General features: G+C 40.8%; 1 protein-coding gene and 1 long non-coding RNA gene across 5 annotated transcripts; one reads left to right on the top strand and one right to left on the bottom strand.

Annotated features, from left to right (window-relative positions):
* The first annotated feature begins 5,780 nt into the window (after positions 1-5,780).
* On the top strand, positions 5,781-21,906 carry tmcc1b (transmembrane and coiled-coil domain family 1b). Of its 4 annotated transcripts, none has more exons than XM_006783358.3 (8): positions 5,781-5,876; positions 9,911-10,084; positions 12,643-12,686; positions 14,782-15,559; positions 18,126-18,545; positions 19,753-20,237; positions 20,316-20,451; positions 20,533-21,906. In XM_006783358.3, exons 4-8 carry the CDS (start codon positions 14,960-14,962, stop codon positions 20,845-20,847), a joined length of 1,956 nt encoding a protein of 651 aa, XP_006783421.2. In that variant the 5' UTR covers positions 5,781-5,876; positions 9,911-10,084; positions 12,643-12,686; positions 14,782-14,959; the 3' UTR covers positions 20,848-21,906. The 4 variants fall into 4 exon arrangements, with proteins under 4 accessions (XP_006783421.2, XP_035760033.1, XP_006783423.2 ...); XM_035904140.2 differs by having other exon boundaries at positions 15,297-15,559; XM_006783360.3 differs by lacking the exon at positions 5,781-5,876 and adding an exon at positions 8,393-8,565.
* On the bottom strand, positions 7,196-8,962 carry LOC102800116 (uncharacterized). The gene is made up of 3 exons (XR_436664.1): positions 8,891-8,962; positions 7,662-7,751; positions 7,196-7,544 (listed from the first exon to the last, which is right to left on the bottom strand). It is a non-coding gene; the product is annotated as an uncharacterized LOC102800116 (long non-coding RNA).
* Positions 21,907-22,975: the final 1,069 nt, after the last annotated feature.

The raw sequence follows: 22,975 nt of genomic DNA on the forward strand, positions 1-22,975 counted from the left end.
GGACATAAACGTCTTTTACATAAACTATCATATTTCTTTTAGTAAAAACTGTTTACTATGGGTGGGTTTAATAATGCAAAAATACAGTCAGTATGACCTGAAATTTGTCACTTTTTATATGATCTTTATGTTTTTGAGAAGATGATGGTACTTTCACTTAAATAAATCTGTTGAGTCAGATTTTTTTCTGCTAGTGAATAATGTGAGTATTTAATAATAATAAAGGTCTAATATGTTTTGTTCTATCAGTGTTATTTGTGTATGTAGAACAGATTACCTTTAATTCAGCAAATTACCATCTCTTATCTGTTGACATCTGATTAGTGTACCAACAGTGACTGGATGTTTTTACTGTCTTGTTTGTAAATCAATTTGAATTTATATGAATAATATGATCAACAGTAAATTTAGAAATTGAAAGAATAAATTTTGTGCTAACCATGTTTTACATCATACCAAATTTACTTTTATTGATTTTGCCTCAAATATGTGTGTGTGTGTGTGTTTGTGTTCAAATCATAAGAATGGCAGTCAGCGTGGAGGTGTAAGGATGTAATGTTTTAGTAGATGTTTAGATCACTGAAAACTGGTTTACGTAAAGCTGAAAAACCGAGAAACAGAAGATTTTGAGAAGAGGTGAAAAAAAGAATAGAACTTAAACATTAGATTTTAGACATGGGTGTGGGTAATTACCCCGAACAAAAGGGAATTAATTAAACTTAGTAGCATTTAGTTGTGTTATTATTCAGCTTGAATTGTTTGATATAACTACCAATGTTAGAAAAAAAAGTGGAAAATAAAAAATGTCTTTAACAGGTGACAGGAGAATCTATTGGGAAGAACTTTTCAAAAAGTCCTAAATTGACAAGAAAAAAATTGTACAGAGACAAAGTGGTAAATTCAGGATTAAATAAAGGCACATTTACAAGAAAAAAACTCAGAAACATTTGAAATTTTCAGAGTTTTCTTTTTCCTGCTGAATTTGGTACTTTTTTTAAACCTACATTTTTTTTTAATCGCAAACTTGATGGTTATTTTTCCCATAAATACTTTAATCTTTTTATTTCTACTTTCAGTAGCCCTAATGCATATGTCATAATGTCGTATTTCTCAGCGGTGCGCAAACACAAAAAACAGGATAACAGAGCTGATTAGTCCAGTACATGCTTATCATACACAACAAAGACTTCTCCCGCTACAGGTTGACATGGTAATGAATGATTGGTCAACAGTTTGAAAAGGGGGTGGTTCTGGAGATTACTTTTGAAATCATTTTACAAAAGCACCGTTATATAATAATTAAAGGTGTGATGCCTTGCCTCCATTTGCCGTATGTTGCAGTGACAGTTTCTCAATCGTTTTTGAAACTTTGTGATGATTTGTGATGATGGTGATGATGCAGTGGGTGCTGTGCAAACACCTGCAGCAGTGTGATTGATGTTTAACCTAAAACTTTGCTGACATTCAAATGTGACCATCAGAGTGACTTAAATTAGACTCATGGTAAGTTTCAATAGCCTAAATACCATCTCACATCTGTCTTATTAAAGGTTATGTTCATGAAACTAGTCTTAGTCTGTTGTGTCCAGCAACTCACTGTTTACTTTTAAACAAAAGATTTGTTAATGATTAATTTTAAAATGTAAATTATTCATTTGAAATAGATCATAAAAACCCAGCAGACCACATCAATAAAATCAAAAAGTCTGAATAGATTTAATATTCTAATTATTCTAAATCAAACACTTTTCATTTAGTGTATGAATATTGAATATGCATTGATAATACTGAGTTTAGATTCACTAGATTAAAAAAAAAGATTAATGGTTAATAATCAGATATTAAAACTACTGGAGTGTTTACACGTGTAGCATCTGTGGATTTATTGTTAAATAGTTTTCTGAACAGTTGACATTTACTGCACCTTCTAATTAATGCATGTGCTCACAGATCAAGGTGTGATGGGCCCTCTTGTGGTCAAACATTGTAAACAAACATTTACTCAGTTTATTTCCTTGCAGGATAAAGAATATTCACTCCTTCCTTTATGAGCGGATGGTGAGTTTTTGGTTACTTGCCTTTTGCTACCCAACATTAACCCTACTACAACACCAATCGCACCTCCTGGTGAAAGTGGTAAGGTCCTGCGGCACAGCCAGTACCCTCAGTTCCCAGTGTTTCCACAATACGTAGTTCCCACACCAACAAATATCACCTATCACACATGTTTATGGTATTCCCTACTACATCTGTAGCTTCCCTCAGGTACTGTTGCAAGCTTTGTAAACTAAGAAGTGCCTGCACCTCCCTACTCTGAATTCTCATTTAGGCCTCATGTCTTGTTTCCCCAGACGTGAACTGCCTCTCCATAGTATCCACAATATCCATTTCCTCTGTTCTCACAATTCCCTGTGGGACCTGGAATTTTCCATCCCACAACCCCATCTCATCCTCTTGCCCCTCCTCCATGACTGTGGTTTTTGTAACCATACCTGTGGCCACAAATGATCACAAGTCCACTAAGTTCCCCACTTGCCTGTTTCTAGTATTTTCTCAATATACTTTTCTGCCATTCCCTAACAAACTGCTCGTATCTCCAGAGGATCAAACTCAAACTGCCGAGCATCTTAAACCTGTAAATCCAGAAGCCCACACCACAATACCCGAACACTCAGACTAACCAGATGCCTGTGGTGTGTCCTTCAACATACTGCTGTTACTATGTCAACAACAGTGTTGCCACCGCTCAGAAGCTTTTGACTCAAACATTTTATCATCCACACCCTTACAAGTAATGACATTATGTTCCTCGTGAGGCTGCCATGCCAGTATTTCCTGATCCTTCAGCCACACCTCTTACCAGCACAGCTCCATCTGCTCAGAGAGTATCAGCCTGTCTGCCGTGTTTCCTCTTTGCCCTTTCCTTTATCATCGGAGGCCAAAACTGGATACACAATCATTGACTGAATTTGTTTAAAACACTCATACTCAACTGTTTTGTCTTGTTCTTCAGTCAGTGCATCACCTATCCTTTGGCATTCCTTAATGTGTACATTAACTAAACATGCAGGATTGCTTTCTTTCATCTGTACACTGTGAACAGATTGCTGTACATTTTACAATAACTCACTGGCAACTGGATGACAGTAAATTATTTTCAGTAACTATGTTGCTGTAGTTTAAGTTACAGTAGATTAAATGCAGCAACATTTTTGCTATAATATAACTGCTGTAAAATTACTGTAAATACTTTTTACATTAACTTAATAGCATACAGCTGCCAAGCTGCCAGTAACTTATTTTATTTATTTTATTTTATTATTCAGTCCGTAAGAAAATTATTGTATTTGTTGTTTTTATTTATTTTTTAATTATAGCAACAGAAGTGTCACAAAAGTCACTCTAGTTGAGCACTGCAAACCACATCTAACTTTCCATCAAATAAAAATATATAAAATCACAATTAGTCACAAAGACCTGTCACTACAAGATGCTTTTTAATTGTTAAAAGTACAATTAAAACAAATTACAACAAATAACAATTATACTCATATATGGTGTCTTTTAGCTTGGTCTTAATATTAATAACTAATAAACATGCCTAGCTGTCCTAATATCTGCGACAGTGACACAGTGCTCTTATCATATCAAATCAAATATTCACCTGATGATGGTATGAGATGCAGAAACAGAGATTCACTACAGTTATTAGTATTAGCTATTAGTTTAGCAGCATCACTAAAATTAAAAACATGTTAAGAAGTTAGGCTTGACTATTGAAACCCTTTATTTCAGGCTGTTCTACAAGCTACCTGAAAAACCTTCAGTTAATCCAAAATAATGCAGAGAAAGTACTAACAAGGGATAGAAAGAGACACAATATTTACCCAATATTGGCTTCTCTTCACTGGCTCCTGTTAAATCCAGAGCTGAATTTAAAATCTTTACCCTCACATTCAGGGCACATTCATAGAAGCACATTATCCCAACAGAAACTGCTCTCAGGCTGCAGGCCTGTTTTTAAAAGTAGAATTCAACGCAAAGCCTTCAGCTTTCAGGCCCGTCTCCCTTCTAACCAGCTCTTAGTTTGAATTTGAAACAAAGACACAACCTTTACTTTTAAGATTAGGTTTAAACGTTTCTTTTTGATAAACCATTTAGGACTGGATCAGATGACCCTGAACAATTGCTACAATAGGTTTAGGCTGCTGTGAGACCTCTTATGACACTCTGAGCACTTCTTTTCCACTCCACTCTCACCTCTCTACACCAGCTGGTGTTTATACACCACTACTGCGTGACATTAAACTGTATTTTTTTTTGTCTCCTGTAGTATGTTTTGGCCTTTGTCTCACTTTGTTCTCCTTTATTCTTTTCTCTTTCCCCTCACTCCCCAACTGGCTGCAGCTCCCCTGTCAGAGGTTATGTCCTGGTAAAAGAACGCTTTCCCTTCCCACTCTTGCAAAGAGGTAGCTCCTAGAGATCGTCTGATTCTTGGGGTTTTCTCCGAACAATAGTCTGTACCTTACAATATAAAGCACCTTCAGACAGCTGTTGCTGTGAATCAGTGATTTATAAATAAAACTTAATTACCTCAGAGCCTGTCAGGGGGACAGCAACCTTAGCAGAGATACCCAGACCTCTCTCTCCATAGCCACGTCCTCTAGCTCTTCTAGTGGGACCCCAAAATATTCTCAAGCCACCTGAGTGACTTAATCCCTCCACCGTGTCTTGGATCTGCCTCTAGGTGCCCTCACAGTAGGACATACACAAGACGCCTTAATTAGGAGGTACCTGAGAGTTTTAACCACCTCATCTGTCTCCTTTGATGTGGAGATATTCCTGTAAACTTAACTTGCATGGTTTCTTTATATTCTTATTTCTCAACATGAATGTTGTTTGATAACGGAATAATCTTAAATTTATCTTCTAGTTCAACTGATTGATAAACCCAAAACTGAAATTCTGCATCTATGTTGTCATTAACCAGTCACATTTAAATATATTTAGCACAAAAGTAAGGAAATATGTGTTTGGTCTTTCCTCCGAGATGACAACTCTTGCCCCCACAGAGCCGGGTTGATTGGACACTACTTTCAAATTTTTGGCAACAGAATCACACTGGTTGACTTGCAACAAATGCTGATTGAAGAATGGGTTGCCATCCCACAGCAGTGTGTGACCAAGCTAATGACCAGCCTGAGGAGGAGGTGCCAGGCTGTTGTGGCTGTGTATGGTTCTTCCACAGTTCTGCCCCTGTTTGTTAAATGAATACATTACTAATCTCTTCCTTCAACCTTCAATGATCCAATCCAAAAAATGACACCAAACAGGAGTCAGTAGCAGAATAAGCTGTTTGGCACTGGGAGAGACGTTTTGACAAACTTTTCATGCAACCCACAAACTCAACTCTGCTGCTCAAACCACAAATGTATTTTCCTTACAAATTTGGCTCCATTTAAAGGGAAATAAACATTTTTTTTCAATGATGTAAGATTTATTCCCCCCCAAATAAAAGAAAAAAGAAAAAAGAAGCATTGTTAGAACAGATAAATAATCGACCAGGTTTCTATACTGTTTTGTGTTAAGTTTATATTCAGGGTAAAAATACAGACCCTAACATTTCCAAACAAAACACTGAGTTAAATTTAAGAGGAAATATATGCAGCCACGCCTGAAAACATTCACTTGAACAGTGCAAGGTCAGGGACGTGTGACCCAGCAGTCAACCTGCTCACCTGCGTGGATCACACGCACGAAGGATGGGCGAGAGCTCTGTACTGCTCTGACGTCGAGCACGCTATTTGACGTCACCGTGGGAGTGTCCACCATCGGGAGAAATGAACGGTCATCAACACAATCCTCTGAGCGCTCATGTAAGTTGATACCCGCAAAACACACATTTTTTTTTTTAATGTGAGAAGCCTCGTATGAATGAAACGTGTTTCCTCGTGCTGTCGCCCGCCGTGCAGGCACTCCAGGGCCGGTGGGTTAATTATCCGGTTGCCGCTGCCGCCTGGCGATGAGCCTGTTTGCTGCCTGTAGCTAACCATGGCTGAAGCGACGTTGGTTAGCTTTGAGAGCCTAGCCAGCCTGCTGCTAACTGACAGCTGCGAGTGGTCAGGCGGCGAATAAGCGCCTGATTTACCAGCCAGGGTGTTCAGGGTGGGCGATGTGGAGTGTATTTACATGTGTGTGCTCACGAAAAGCGAACTGATTGCTCATGTTGTAACTCGTCAGGGTTCAACTTTGGGGACAACACCCAGCCGGATTCAGTGACGGTATATGTATATGTTTTTTTAACAGTCGGAATATTCGAGGAATATAACATTTAGCTGAAACTAAAGGATTTTGTTCATCAAGCCCTGGTACAAAGAGTATTAGCTAACGCAAAGCTGCTCTGCGAGGACTAAATACGCCACCATGAAATACAAGAAGGTGTGATTAAGAAAGCCTGGTGGGAGTAGGTAGGTGACAGATGGCCACCCAATACCTCCAATCTAAACGTGTTCGAGATTTTCACACTTGTCGGGACCGTCCCCGCCTCCCCCTCTCCGGTGCTGATGCTGTCAGTTTATTTCTGCTATTATGGATTTTGATGGTTACATTTCATATGGCAAGAGAGTTTCCAGTGTTCATGACTCAGTATCTTGGTAGCCTATTTGTTGTTTGGGTATGACTGCATAAGGTTTCATTGTCATTATGCAAGCATAATGAAATTATAGCTATACTCCCTCACATGGTGCATAAAACATAAATACACCTGTGTGTGTGTGTGTATATATGTACACACAATATATATAAAGATATGTAGTTTTGAAGGCTGTAAGCAATGAGACTGGGCAAGAATATTGTATGTTAGCACTGAACATGACTTATTTACTTATTAACATTCGAATAATGCACTTTAAAGAGTGATTTACAGATTTTGATGCACATAAATTAGATAGAAATACGTAGAAATATTTTATGAGCGGTATGAACGTGTGCAATTGAGCAAAAAAACATTGCACATCAGTGCTTTACATACTGTACATACTGTTGATTTATTATATATATATATATATATATATATATATATATATATATATATATATATATATATAATAAAAAAAAATATATATATATATAATAAAAAAAAAATTAAAAAAAAAAAAAATATATATATAATAAAAAAATATATATGTTTGTAGAAGTGTGGAGAAGGTCAGAAGGAGCTGGACTGTGTCTTTGCAGAGCTAGATAAAGTGTATGAGAGGGTGTCAAGAGAGGAACCGTGGTACTGCATGAGGAAGTCATGAGTGGCGCAGAAGTATGTGAGTGTGGTGCAGGACATGTTCGAGGACAGTGAGTCAGTTGTGAGGTGTGCGGTAAGTTCAAAGTGGGGTTAGGATTACACCACGGGTCGGCTCAGAGTCCCTTCTTGTTTGCGGTGGTGTTGGACAGGTTGACAGGCGAGGTCAGGCAGGAGTGGACTATAATATTTGCAGATGACACTGTGATCTGTAGTGAGAGCAGGGAGCCTGGAGAGCTGGAGGTATGCTCTGAAGAGGAATGAAAGTCAGTAGACGCGAGACAGAATACAGTGTTTGAATGAGAGGAAGGCAGGTGGAACGGTGACATGCAAGGAGTAGAGATAGTGAAGGTGTTAATGTAAATACCTGAGGTCATCCATCCAAAGCACCTGAAAGTGCACAAGAGAGATAAAGAAGACGTGTGCAGGCAGGGTGGAGATGAACGTCACGGGTGATCTGACACAGAAGGATAGCAGCAAGTGAAAGGGAAAGTTAACAAGATATAGATATACATAAGTTAATGACAGAGTTCAGCAGTGTTACAGCTTCTGGGAAGAAGTTGTGTTTCAGTTTGTGTTTGTGTTTGAGGGTATAAGTGTATGACGAGGCTCTAAAATAACCTGTAATAATGACATTAATAGCCATGTAGTGTAATAAACAGCTACTAAATGTGTATTAACGCTTTGTTTTGTTGAAAACGGGGAACTCCTGCAGAACTGCTGCTATCACTGGAGAGCCTGTCATAAACACGTGTCACCTTACACAGCGGGCATCTTCTGGTTTATACATTCAAATCAGGGATGTTGGGTGAACTTTAATATGAAGCCACATTACAAGGCGTGGCAGCAGTGAGAGGTGATGCTAGCCTACTCTCTGTTCCTTTTCTTTGCAGGATACACACACACTGTTAAATCAACCAGGTCCCCTGACAACACAAAAACAACACCAACTGTTGAGAAGTTAATTGTTATATTTTGGCTGTAAAGAGTTTCGGCTTCTATATGTAGGTTGTAAAACATTGACTGCATTTTAAAGAGCTTCACGTGAGCTCCGGTGTGATGTGGGCAGGTGTTGTACACTGCGATATGTGCTGTTATCATCAATTTTAAGCATGACCTCGCTCCGCTTAACACCAACACCGGTGTGCACCGTGGAGTGAAATAAACGCCCTCCGGCTCCCTTACGTTAGCTTGCCCGGTTAGCCACCAGTGGAGCAGCCAAGCCTTCAATTCGGGGAAAGCGATGTTTTCTGACTTTAGCTGGCACAACGGTTTGTACCACTCTGAAATAAAGCCGTAGATTTCACGATTGTTTTGTGAAAATGTCCAACAGTAGTTTTTTTAAAGCCCGGACCCACGAATATAAGCTAGCGAGCTGCTAATTCCATCCTCTTCTTATCTCTGGCTAATGTTAAACCGCTGGGCTCGGACTATTTGCAGTAACTCAATAACGGCACTCATACAGACAAGTATGCACATACATAATTTAGTTTATCACAGCATCTCCTTTTCAATTTTTAAGTACAGGCGTTACTACAGTTACCTCACATGTAATGACACCGAATGCACCTGTAACCCCTCGAGTAATGTAATTACCTAGCCGGGGCTGTGTGGTGATGAGTAAATGACGGGCGGCTTACGTGGTTCTGTCAGGGTGTTTTCTTTTCCTACCGTCCTTTATTTCACAAAGAATGAGTGCAGAGAGGAGTTGTTCAGGTGATATGAATCAATCAATAACAGTAACACGAACAAAAACAACAGAAACATGCAGGGGACCATCATTAATTCATGGTAGAGCTTAAACGTACTCAACCACCTTTCTGGTTGAGAAAATGAAAAAAACATTAGCACAGTACAGTTTGATTTACCTCTCTTAACTTCACTGAAGCGAATTGAAGTGTCAGTGCTATAAATACATTTAGCTGAGCCTTTTTGTGTTGACAGGATCATTTTGGTGCTTTAGTATATTTAAAGGAGACTTTTTTTTATTAGTAAGCACAGATCCTTTTCACTCCTTGTGCTTTGATTGTGGCAGATTATTCTTACAGACAGCGATGTTTACATCTGTGTCAGTGTCACATTATTTTATTTTAGATTTGCCTCCGTAAACCTGTCCAGCACATAATCCCTCTGGGCTATGCAGCACTATTAATTAACATTACACAGTTAATTAAGCTAAAAGTCCTCAGGGGGGCGGGGGCCCTGCGCTCTACAAAATTAAACTACATGTTTTCATTCCGCCATCCAAAGAGTTGTATGAGCTTCCTAGCATAGGGGGGATGGCTGTAACCATTTGTTGTGGATTGAATATCGGATATTAAATGGCCTTGGTTTGTTGTGTGTGCTGTTAGGGGCAATCCTTGTGGTTTTTAATTTAAATCCTCATACATCAATTTCAGCAGCACTGCAAGAACACCCTATTACAGCTTTGCTTTATAAGATTGTTATAATTAATTATTGGTGCCAAATATTGACTCTACTTTTAGTGCAGGAGGATGGCTGCTTGTGGTCTTAATAATACAGATTATGTAACTGCTTGATTATTACCGCACATTAGTACACACTTTTGCGTCTCTTTTTAATGCTTGTTTTTCTTCTTCTTCTTTTTCTTTGCAGCATGTGATCTTTCTAAATGTCCACGGAAACAGTTGACTGAAGTTTGACAGCTCTTCTGCCAGTTTTAATTTGGAAAAACGTACCCAGAGGAAGCAGTGCTGGATACTTGCCTGGATTACTGAGTCTTTTTCTGTGGCAATAGAATAGATCTATTGCTCATGACCACATTTGAAGGTATGTCTTATCACCAAGTACACTCCTACTGCAATGAATGCCCTTTTTGTCAGGATTGACATTGTTGGATCTTTTCACTTATCTATCTCTATCCCCAGTTAAATTAAGGAATAAACTAATGCATTCAACCTAGTTTTTGGTAATGAGTGTGAATAAGAGTATTCAAGAGTATTTCTGAGGCCTCAAAAAAGCTGATCATGCTGGAACTCACAGTGCCCTGGGAAGAGCGGATAGAGGAGGCCAATGAAAGGAAACGAGGAAAGTACCAGGAACTAGTGCAGGAGTGCAGGGGAAGGAGCTGGAAGACTTTCTATGAGCCCATAGAAGTGGGTTGTAGGGGCTTTGCAGGACGATCACTCTGCAAAGTCCTAGGCCGGCTGGGAGTGGCTGGGGCAGCCAAGAAGAGGGCCATCCAGGCTGTGAGTGAAGCGGCAGAGAAAGCCACAAGGTGGCTGTGGATCAAGAGGGCTGATCTGTGGGTAGCTACTGGTATGCAAGTCGGGGCCTGATCACCCCTGGCTGGGTCGCCTGGGCGAGGGTGTATGATGTTGTGAGACCCAAAACACCTGATGACCCCAGGATACATCACTGAAGATGCGTACCAGTGCATCCAGGAGATGTGTCTTTTATAGTAGTAAGACACAGCTCCAAAAGGACTTGCTGACATGCTCCAAACAGGAACACCGCTTGTATATTTCTGGTGTAGGAACTTGTGGGTCGTTTCAGGGCACCTTGAAACAAAAACTGGTTGAAACAACAACAGCTGGTTTCAGTGGTTAAAAAATTAATCATAGCAGCATTGGTTTAAACTCTCTAAAGTCAATTAACCACCTTTTATTTCCTGAAAACCGCTAACTTAGGAGAAGTGGAATGATGTTCCCTCTGTTGTGGTTTCATTCATCCTCGAGCTGCCTCGTGCCTGCCGCTAGTTCCTGCAGTGAAAATGTACCTTGTGTAGATGATGTGCCCATGCAGCACTGTATGTACACAGAGTGATGGGCGAATGTTGGCTGACCCACTTCAAAGAGAACACTTTGCCCTCAGCCTGGAGGACTCAGATGCCTTTGTACTGTTATTGTAGATGTAGGAAGTTGTCCCACATCTGTGTCGAATATTTGTCTTCACACGAGTCTTGTAAGCGATTCAGAGTAATAATGTGTGGTCAAAGAGCTTCTGTTTCTCATATCAGATGAAATTTATGCTTTAATCTGTTGGATATGTTGTTATTTAGATAAATATAGTATTCAATACCTCTATGAGCAGGTAGCTCCTCTGAGCTGAAGCAGCAGATACGAAAACCAAGAGCAACAACAGGAGTGAACCAAGATACTGGTTTAAAACTAAACAGCAGCGTTTTAATGTGTTGTTTCTGCAAGAAGTGGTTAAGGAGCTTCCTTTCGTTACTGAACTGTTCACCACCACCTACTCTTAAACAATGAGCTTTCTTCTCAGATGCTGCAGGTCTAAAAGCTGGACCAGCATGCAATGAGTCACAGTGTCACTAATGGAGCATTTCAAAGGGTTTTCTGGGCCGGTTTGCTCTGCTGACTTGTTAAATGATACATAGATAGCTGTGCTGACTCAAAGGATCATTTTTCTGTTTGTCTGCAAAGTAGCTCGTCCTCAATCACTTTAAGCCTTGGATGTTTTCTTTATGGCTCGATGAGACAGACGGTACATTGTGTCTCGCAAAACAGACTGTCTGACGGCTCATCATAAAGTTACTGCTGCAAAATAAACCGCATCACAGCCTTAGTGACCTGCAGCGTCGACTGTAATGTTCCCTTGGTTATCATGCTTTGAAAGATGTATTAAAGGCGTAACGTAGCAAGTGAATATTTGATTTAGAAAACATCAAACCCTCTAATTGGTAATCTTCTGCTGTTCATAAGCACTCTGATTAGGGACAGGCTGCGATCTCACATACTTGAAGCATGCAGAAGCACGGCTTGAGACCAGTTAAATTGCCTGTTATTGATATAAGAAATCAGCATGCTTGAAAATTGTACTTAAAAATAATTGAGTTTAATTATTGTCAAAACAAGCCCATGAATTCAAACAAAGAAGACTGTGTAGTGCTAACTCTGCTGTTTGGTTTGGAGCTTGTAGGACAAATGATTTGAAAAGTGTTTAAGTAGGAATCTCTCAGGCTTACATCCCCCCGTCTCGTATGTGTTGCAGATGAGCTGTGCAGTGACAGGTCCTTGGAGCAGTTCTAAGCTGCGTTCATGTTTTCATATTCATGAGCTGTTGTCTTGTCTTGCTGTTGTAGTGTATATCTAGTAGTTGTTATTCAACAGTAACAATGCGTATTAAACATAAACTTAGTGTCAGGGACTAAAGGATTTAACCAAAGGTCCACTAGGCTGTTGACGCTTTCCGGTGGGCAACATGTTGGATGCTGATAAGTTGTTTGTTGCAGTGCTGGTTTACATATCCATCATTCCATTCATTAGTGACTGAGTGGCTTTTGTTCAGCTCTGTTTTTCTCTTTTTCCTGTTATTTGAATATTGTAATTTATGTTTTTTTATTTTGTCTGCGCTTCTGCTTCATTTAGCCAGTCCTGATTCGTGAGTCAGAAGAGGAGAGGCTGGGCTGATGGTAAGCTCTCTTACAAACTAACCTTCTCTATTGCTCTCATCCTCACTCTGTCGTTTCATGTTGATAAACCCAAAGAGCTGCGTTCAGCACAAACTGACATTTAAAAGCCGAGCACTTGGAGTGGCCCTCTATATTACAGGATGTAGCCTTCTCATAAAATGAGAAGCAAAGTGGGGAGGCTGCTGTGGATCGTGGAGCACCTTACACAGTTGAGAAATAGATTGTAGTCATTCTCCATTTAGATCTTCATTTATGTTTATTTTACGTTTAGTTTGTTGTGGTCTCTTTGTTAGCATCATCTGAACATTCTCAGTTGTGTTAATAATTTAGTTCTGTAAGGAACACTTTCTGAAATGTAATAATTCAATGATTTTAGACATAAGTGCAAAAATAAAGAATGGACACTATCTGCACATGTGCAGTATATCAGATATGAGCATTTCAGAAACTGTACCTAAACTTGTTTATTTTGTAGATTTTATGTTTTTGCTTTACTGGGTTGGCACAGTCATGACATGAAACACGCGGTATAACTTTCTGGTGGTGATTCTGGTGGTTTTTTTCCCCTTTCCCCATCGTGGGTAATCTACTTTTAGGATCTCTTTGCAAAAATAAAATACTTAAACAGAGTTGATCATTAACAGGGTGCTGGTTGTGCTTTTAGGTTACATATAATGTCCCTTTGTGTTGCATTAATGTTTCCATGGAAGTGTAGTTATGTGCAGCTTTGCCACAGCCTCCATTCAAACTTACTCTTCCACGTTTTGTGGCACATGCTCTGCTGTCATCAGGAAAAGCCCTCGAATAACAAGTTTGGTTTGCCTTACTGAACACAGAGGAGCTGCATGAGCTCAGCTCCATGGAGATTTAGCATGAGCACAAATTCCAGCAAATTCAATTGTCAATTTTATTTTTAAAACACCAAATATCCAAATAGAACATTCACAGTCTCTCTTGGTCACAAGTTACTTTGATGCGTCTCCAGTTTAGTATTTTCTCGTCCTCTGACCAGTGGCAGATTGCCCTTGCAGCTATCACACACTGTTATTCTACCTGGTTAGCTGTAATTACATTCCATTCAGCTGTTAATGTGAGAAATAGTAAATGATTCACAGATTAGTTGCAGGTTATTAATCACAGTGTAGTGGTTTACACATTTACATTCACAAAAGGTCACCTGTTCAATTCCAGCTGGAGACACAAATTCCTTTTTTGGTTGAGTCAGGAAGGGCAAACGGTGTAAAGCTGTGCCAAATCAAACATGCAGCGCTGCCTGCTGTGACGAACCCTTTTGACAAGGAAGCAGGGAAACGTAGCTTTAGTTGTAGGTTAATAATATTTGCCTCATATGGCTTTGTACATCATATCTTAATTGAATAATCATAGCATCCAGGATGTGTTAACCAATCTGGATGACACTACCTAGTGCACCAGAATTATCAGCATCTAAATGTAAATAGCATTTGGGAATTATTTTTATAACACAAATTCTTGCAAATTATATATATGAAGTTTAGTTGCAGATCTCAAAATGATGAACAAATACAAGAACAATAAATATAAGTTTTAATTATTCAGTTGTTCGGTGTTTTGAACCATTTGCTGTATTTGCCATCTCACCAAATAAGATCAAAAGAATAACACGATAGATTAAGACACATGTCTGTGTTTTTGGACAATGAGAACAAGTGCCTCATTGATAATAACTGTGAGGAGGAAGGATGCTCAGTCACCACAGGTCCCGTCTGAATATTATAACACATTTAAACCCCTTGATGAGCCACAGTGGGTGGGTTTTGTCTTTTTACTGAAATAGTGGCATTTTAAAAAATTAATATCACGCTAAAAATTACGACTGGTATACCAGCACGTCCAGTACATCTGCCCAGCACGAACCGAAATGGGTACCTACTGTCTTTATCCAGATTGTGAACAAAAGTTAACTAAGAATGATGTTGACTGCAAAAAAAAAAGGTCATGTCTGTGCCAACCCAGGTTTTTGTTGCTTAGTATTGTTTCCTATTCTTCTGCTGCTTATTATGTTCCTCACTCACTGCTGCATGTCATAATAGATTTTATTTTCCTTTTGTGGTAGACAAGCATGACATTGAGCCAAGCCACAGATGCATGCCCACTCAAAAGGCCCAACTGAGCGCCATCCACTCTGCTTCCCTGCTTTCAACTTGCCTCTCAGAGGGCGGGGTGTCGACGGGGCGTAGCTAGTCTCCTTCACACCCCGAGCAGGACCCTCACTGTGAAACTGGAGGCCTCAGATGGATCAGGGTAGTAGTGAGCAGAGTCCAGAGGAGCCGGACGCAGGAGGGCGAGCGGAGCCAGAGCTCGGCAGGAGGGCGTCGGAGTCAGAGCACGGCTTGTCCAAAATCACCCATAATGCCCTGGAGAACATGGGAGCGTTGGGCCATGGCCTGAAGCAATTCTTCCAGCCACAGCGCCGACGCTCCTCCGTTTCCCCACATGACTCCGCCTCGTCCTGCGCAAGCGCCCCTCCCTCCGAACCCGCTGACGTAGGGTCAGAAGTAGGGGACACCCCCACCTCCTCGGCCCTCCCTTTGGATTCTGACACCCCTGCCACTTCCGCCCCTCCTGCAGCTCTGAGCCGTGTCCTGCAGCAGATCCGAGGTCCACCAATGATAAAGCGAGGCACCAGCCTGCAGAGCCGCCGCAGCAAGGCGGGCGGCACTGGGGACCCTCCCCAGAAAGGTAGCCCACAGATCCACCGGCGCAGCACCCATGAAGCTCTGTTGCAGGCTGGACGCCCACGCTCCTCTTCGACCACAGACACACCCAGCAGCCCAGCCTTGGCTGACATGCTGCTGACCTCTGGTTACCACTCCACTGAAGAGCCCGACAAGGTGAGAGTCTTAGTTTTGATTCTTGTTGTGGCTGTAGCTCAGGTGGCAGAGCGGATCAGCCACTAACCAGAAGGTCGGTGGTTCAATCCCAGGCTGCTCCAGTCTGCATGCCAAATATCCTTGGGCAAGATACTAACCCCATGTTGCTCTCCGATGCATCCATCGGAGTGTGAATGTGTATGAATGTTAGATACTTAGCACTTAAACTTAGAAGTGCTTGTGTGAATGGGTGTGATTGGGTGAATGAATTAGCTGTATAAAGCGCTTTGAGTGCTTGGACAGAGTAGAAAAGCGCTATATAAGAACCAGTCCATTTACCATTTACCATGTTGTAAAATCTGGCGTGTTTGCCCTAAAAAGTCTGAACTGAAACTTGCCAGTAAATATAAGTGTTTAATGTCAGTAATAGTGTGTTATAGCTGGTTCAGGATCTGCCTCCAGTTAATGTAGTATTACTTGTCAAGATGCTTGTTTTCCAAACTGTAATGTAGAAAGACAAAAATAGAACCAGAGTCTTTACTTATACTTAGTTTATAATTTGAAAATGAGACATTTCCTGATTCAAGGATGGAAACTGTAGTTCCAAAAGTCAGAATGACACTCACCTCTAACCACATACAAATATGTGCAGTGTACTGTGAAAGCACAGGATGTGAAGTACAACTCTCACTGCAAAACCTGACATCATTATACTGCATATAGAGATGAGGTCTAAACCTTCAGAATCAAGGTGCAATACTAAGGCTTTGCACTCAGGATTAATTTGTTTGGCTTATTTAAAAATAAACAGTTACATTTTAAAAATAAACACAAACTGACTCACACACTAATTTGTGTGCAGGAATGTCAAAACTAAATGAGTTGGACAAACTTGTTAAGAGGCCATTAATGCTTTAGATGCGCAGGGATGAGCTGCTGAATGGGGAGATGAGCTGTCAGCGGTGGAAGGTCAGAGATTGCCTTTGAGTGTTTGGTCACTATGTGCTTTAAGCCTTTCTAAATTTAGCTTTTGCTGTCCGAGTGTACTTCAGGTCAGAGCGGGCTTGCAGGGCTAAACAAACTTGTTTGACATTTAAGTACAGTTATGAAAGACTGCATGACCTCACAATGGCGGGAAACTCTCTTAAATTAATTATTTGGCAAAACCCCCCAAAACAACCTTTGGACTGGTAACTTGTAATCAGCAGCTCTCAGCTAAAGTCTGCTTATGGCTGACAGTAAAAAAAAATCTCTCAATCTCTTTGTTGTTAAGTAGACACTAAAAATGAAGCACAAATTCAGGTTAATGGATGAGTTTTCAATTTGAGATGCACAAGTTTATATAAACAAATTGTAAATTTAAAGCTAGTTTTTGCATGTGGCCAAACATCACATCCATCAGCCTTGCAGTCCTTTACCTTTATAGTTGGCAGGTGTGTTGAATGCGTTTTTTTAGCCGGATACAAACCGACACCAGTCAGGATCACTGATTCAGAAATCATGTAGGAGGAGAATTTCATGATTCTCATGATAAAAACTTTATTTATGCTGTTACAGAAGATTATTGTGATTATAGGAATAGGGTCACAATCACACATAAAACGAGCTTTGTAGAAGATGTTACATTATTATGTAGCTGCTCTACGACTCACCCTTGTCGTTTCAAGTATATTCAACCCTGCAGTTGGAATTTGAAGTAGTCTTCCTGTTTTGCAGGTTATTAGATAACATAACCTTGCATCACCTTTTTGGGTTTACGTCATTTAGTTGGCTGCAGTCGTGTTTTCAGTCATGGGTGTTGGCTGTCGTGTTTGTTGATTTTCTGTTTCAGATTTAATGTTTCTCTCTCCCGTGGCCTCAGGGTGAGGGTGTTCGTTTGTGGAGTCGGGTTACTTGTCCTGGACTTTGTAACTAAAGCACGTCACAGGGGTAACATTTAAATTGCTGTCATAGCAGCACCACAAAAATGAGTTGACTTGCTGCCTTTTGAATGATTTTTCTTTCCTTCTGTTTACCTATTTTATTCTACTTGTACCTTCTGGATTTGGAGCTGGGCAGTGACAGTTAAGGTGGAATTTTGTTGACAGGTGCCCTCTGCTGTTGTGAATATGTAGTTACAGATCACTCTGAAGTGTGCAAACGTGTGTGCATGAGTAGGTGAAAATAGTCATTTGTTTACCTTCAGTTAGTGCTGATTAGTGTTGCCAGTTTTTGGCCTAAAAAATCTTTGCAAATTAAACCTTAAGTTTAAAAGGAGCGATTCACAGGCTACTCAGCGTTTATAGGATGATTAAAACTACAAAATTGGCCCAGCAGGAGCAGTTTTGTCATTTTGAATTGGACACAAATGGTGTGATCAAGAGACATTAGAGAAATGTATCAAAAATGATGTTGCCATTTATACAAATTGTGCAGTAGTTGATACTTTTACACTTTCAGTGCAGGACTTACTAAACTGATAAAACACATCTGTTTAGCACACTATATGAAACGAGGAGGTTAGTTTTAAGTATGGCACAGTGATTTAAATGTTTTGATTATGTTTTAAGTGGTTAAAAACTTTCCTCTTTCCACTTTTCTTGAACAGCTTGATCGTTACGATGCATCGGGCCCTGCTATATCACCCAATGCCCTCCCATACGGCGCAGATGGATATGACGTGGTTGACAGTACCCCAGACCCCCAGCGTACCAAGCAGGCCATTGCCCAACTGCAGCAGAAGATCCTCAAGCTCACAGAACAAATCAAGATAGAACAAACTGCACGTGACGACAATGTGGCCGAATACCTGAAACTCGCCAATAATGCTGACAAACAGCAGAGTGCACGCATCAAACAGGTGTTCGAGAAGAAGAACCAAAAGTCGGCTCAGACTATCCAGCAGCTGCAGAGGAAGCTTGAGCACTACCACCGGAAGCTTCGAGAGGTGGAGCACAACGGCATCCCTCGCCAGCCCAAAGACGTTTTCCGAGACATGCATCAGGGCCTGAAGGACGTCGGAGCCAAGGTCTGTGTTTTTTTGTTTTTGTTTTTTTTAAGCGTCATTTAAAGTTTTAGGTAATTTTTTTTCATAGCTCTCCAAAGCTTTGAAATCATCCTGTCCAAGTCGTTCTCCTGTAGTGCACTTATGCCTTAAAAAAGTGCCCTGACAACAGAACACTAAAATTCATATTATCTCAACCAAATAAGACAAACCTCCGCATTCTGCTCTCTTGCAAGGTGCTGTGGCATTTACCTGAAATACATCACTGCATGTAAATACTGCATACTTACTGCACATACTGCCAGTCGTTGTTCTCACTGTTGACTTTCTTGAAAAGCAGAACTCTGTTGAATAACTAGTAAAATATGTGACTCGATGTAGAGGAGTACGGTGGTAGTGGTTACCGTTTACCTTCCATACTAATTATTTATATTAAACCTTTGCGAATTTTCTCAGAGCAGCTCCCAGGTCACACGGAGGACAATGTTGACATTGGGATGTTAAGACTGAAATGCATAAACATGAATAACAGACTAGTTATTTTTCTGGTGGCATCAATCCTCAAGTTCTCCATCTGATAGTGTTGCAGTAACATATTTGTCGCCTTTTTCCTTCAGTTTACTTGATAACAAACATCATACAATCTTAACCTGTGGCTTCACCGAACATGTGGACCATTTGCTGAGTGTCTGCTGCAGCACTTCACCTGGTTTAGCCGTTTTTGATGATGCCATTGGAAGTGTTAGTGCAGTTGTACAAATCAGCCACGTAGATTAGAGGTGCAGAAGTAAAAAAAATAGACTAGTCTTCAGTTTTTTAACATTTTTTTTTTTATTATTAAATTGTTGTGGGGAGTCTGCATTCTCCCTGTGGTCGTGTGAGGTTCCTTGGTTACAGCCAATTAATGGGTTAATGGGTAATTCAAAATACGTCCACAGATTTATCTGTGATTATCTGGACTGCTGAACTGTTCAGGTGTACTCTATCTTCTAACCAGTGTCAGTTAGGTTTATCACCTCTCACCTCAACTTGAAAACATACCAGTAAAAGTTCAAAATGTTGTTTAATTTGTGATTGACCCAGTCATGCACAGATCTGCAGATGTGCCAATTAAAAGTGTGTGCGCTCTGCAAACTGTCTCGATACACTTGGTGTTTAATGTAGCCAGAGCTTTTTTACAGTATATCACAAAAGCATTCTTGAGTATTGACTTAATCCTGTTTCACTACAGGTAACAGGAGGCCTCTCCAGCTTCTCTCAAGCAACTCATTCTGCAGCTGGAGCCGTGGTGTCCAAGCCGAAAGAAATAGCTAACATCATCCGTAACAAGTTTGGCAGCGCTGATAACATCGCAGCTCTGAAGGACTCTCTCGATGAAACCCAAGGAGATGAGGGCATTGGTCCTGGGGGAGCAAGGGCACTTGGAACAGGGGCCTTACCATCCAGCCCAAAGTATCCCAGTGATGATGACTGCTCTAGTGCTACTTCTGGTTCTGCAGGAGCAAACAGCACCCCTGGTGCCCCAGGAGGCCCCCCCAGCTCTAAGGGCAACACACTTGATCATGCACAAGCCTCAGGCTTTGATGCTATACTCCACGAGATCCAAGAGCTTCGGGAAAACCAAGGTCGACTCGAGGAGTCCTTTGAAAATTTAAAAGCCCACTATCAGCGGGACTACACTATGATCATGGAAGGGCTGCAAGAGGAACGATACAGGTAGATTTGTCATGTGCTCTGCAGTATAGTTTGTTTATGTAGGACTTGTACCGTTTTGTGAAATGTGCTGCTTTGCAGGTGTGAACGTTTAGAAGAGCAACTGAATGACTTGACAGAACTGCACCAGAATGAAATTTTGAACTTGAAACAAGAACTGGCGAGCATGGAGGAGAAGATCGCCTATCAGTCTTATGAACGAGCGAGAGACATACAGGTAAGCCTCGCTTGGATGAACAGAACACGTGTGCTTCCTTATTAGAGCTCTGTCACCAACTCTTTTGTCTCTCACTTGCAGGAGGCGCTGGAGGCTTGTCAGACACGCATTTCCAAAATGGAGCTGCAGCAGCAGCAACAGCAGGTGGTGCAGCTGGAGGGTTTGGAGAATGCCACAGCGCGGACTCTTCTTGGAAAACTAATCAATGTGCTGCTAGCTGTGATGGCAGTCCTTTTGGTGTTTGTGTCCACAGTGGCTAACTGCGTCGTGCCCCTGATGAAAACCCGCAGCCGCACGCTTTCTACGTTGCTCCTCGTAATTCTCCTCGCCATCCTCTGGAGGCACTGGGATGCCATTTCAGAGTATATGCATCGCTTTCTTCTGCACCCCAGATGACCGGCCTGGAGAAGGTGCATTTAAGTAATTTAAACATGAAGGGATCGGAGGTGTGAAAGCGATAATAAAGGAATGACACTGGCCCATGTGGGAAGATGAATCTCAGCAGTCCTTTTTCCAGCAGCTTCTCAAAACACTCAGGAGGATTACAAAGCTGTCTGTCACTTTACTGCTCTATGAAATACGTTTCGAGGAGAATAAAAGTGGATACGGAGAGAAAAGGCTGGATGTTTGATATGGACTTTCTATATCTGGTGCAATTGTGGCACAAGTATACTGTAAAAGGGTGAACGGGGCATAGTTGAAGGAGCGGGCTGAGAGAGCTGCACACTTGATTTCTCTCTTCTGAGTGAATTTGTTTACATGTGGGAAAACTTTTCATTGTTTCCCCACAGAAGAAAATATTATTCAGAGTTTTATTACTTTTCAACTGATTCAAGTGGTATTGTTTTGAAGTTACTGCTATTTTTAATACAGCCGATTGATGGATTTTTATGTTCTTTTTAACTGTAATGAGCCTACAGTGTTCTGCAGTCATAGTCGCCCACGCTCTCTTTTTTTGTACTTTTTTTTTTTTTCTGGTCTTGTGATTCAATTTTTTTTCCCGTCTGCTTTTTTTCCCTCTTTGCTCTATCTTTTCAGATTTCAGCTTTTATGACCAACACTTCTTCTCTCTGCTCACTACACTCTAAAGAACGGGGTGCTTGCACATCAGCTACATTGCTCTGGGTCAGACACATGTGGGTTCTTGTTTCTTACTGGATGTGTGAAGTCAGTAACACTGGTAACGGCACAGCCAGAATATTACTATTATGAAATTTTGTGCTTGGAGTTGCAATCATGCAAACTGGACCCTACTATCCTGGTGGTTTGTCCACTGCAGAGGAATCATCTATGAACTCATTTAACATACTTGAAGAGCGGTTAAAGTGCTCAAAGACTCAGTGCTTCCGTACTGTTTCTATTAGTGACAATGAAATAGTAATACTTTTAGTTGGGGTTATTTTTGTTTTTTATTTTTTAATTAAAGATAAATAAATTTGCTGTTTAAAAACTGAACTTGAAAGTCTAACTTCTCTTCATCCTCGGTTGTTTATAAAAATCTGTTTTATGGGGTCACACACATTGAACATCAAAGAGGGTTATAGTCAAAATAATACTAAGGTAAAAAACACAAAAAAACCTTTTGCTCGCTGGCATGATCAACAAACTGGTTTCAGGTGATTTGACCTTTTTAACATGAGAAGATGGGCATGGTCAGCAACATTACTCAGGTAGGCTGTGGTGTTTAAACAGTGATTAGCCTGCACTAAGGGGGCCGTCAGTCAAACTCTGTTTACATCGTGGGCCACATAAAGCCGTGTTTGACCCTCTGTAGGCTGGACCGGTGAAATTCTCCTTCTGCCAGTGTAAAGAAGTGTAACCACACATGGAATGATTCACATATCTTAAAAAATGCAGTTAAAAGTCCAAAATCTATGCCTTTCTTCACATTTTACAAAGTGGGCCAGTAGGCCAGATTAGAGCCTCTGATGTGTCCCCGGCCCATTTGACACCCCTGCCACACCACTACACCATCCCGACCCAGACCCGTAGATACGAAGCAGAATAGAGCCATGCTTTCATGTTGCTTAAGACCAATTCTGACCTGATAATCTGAGTGTTGCAGCAGATGTTGAGACTCATCAGACCCAGCAACATTTTTAAATCTTCTATTGTCACATTTTGTGTGGAGTTGTAGCCTCAGTTTCTAGTTTCCTCACTGGTGTGGTCTGCTGCTGCTGTAGTTTGGAAAAATCCCAGCAGATCAGCAGTATCTGAAATAATTCTGGCACCTGCAATCATGCTACGTTCAAAGTCAGTTTGAGCTTCAGCAGCTCCTATGGAGCCTGTCTACATGCCTAAATGCACTGAGGTGCTGCCGTGTGATTGGCTAAGATATTTGCAATGAAGATCATATCAACAATTATATGTTAATCTTTCTCATCGTCTCATAAAAGGGTCGAGAGTGTACAGAAAAACAAAAAACATCAAAGCCAACAGATGCTCCACACAATCCATTAAATCTGCTGTCGTTTTAAAAACTTATTTTTTCTCTTTTTCCCCCGCGGATGAAGGTGAAATTGAG

This window comes from Neolamprologus brichardi, chromosome 5, assembly GCF_056152115.1.
Source record: "Neolamprologus brichardi isolate AB-2024 chromosome 5, ASM5615211v1, whole genome shotgun sequence".
Taxonomy (NCBI): domain Eukaryota; kingdom Metazoa; phylum Chordata; class Actinopteri; order Cichliformes; family Cichlidae; genus Neolamprologus; species Neolamprologus brichardi.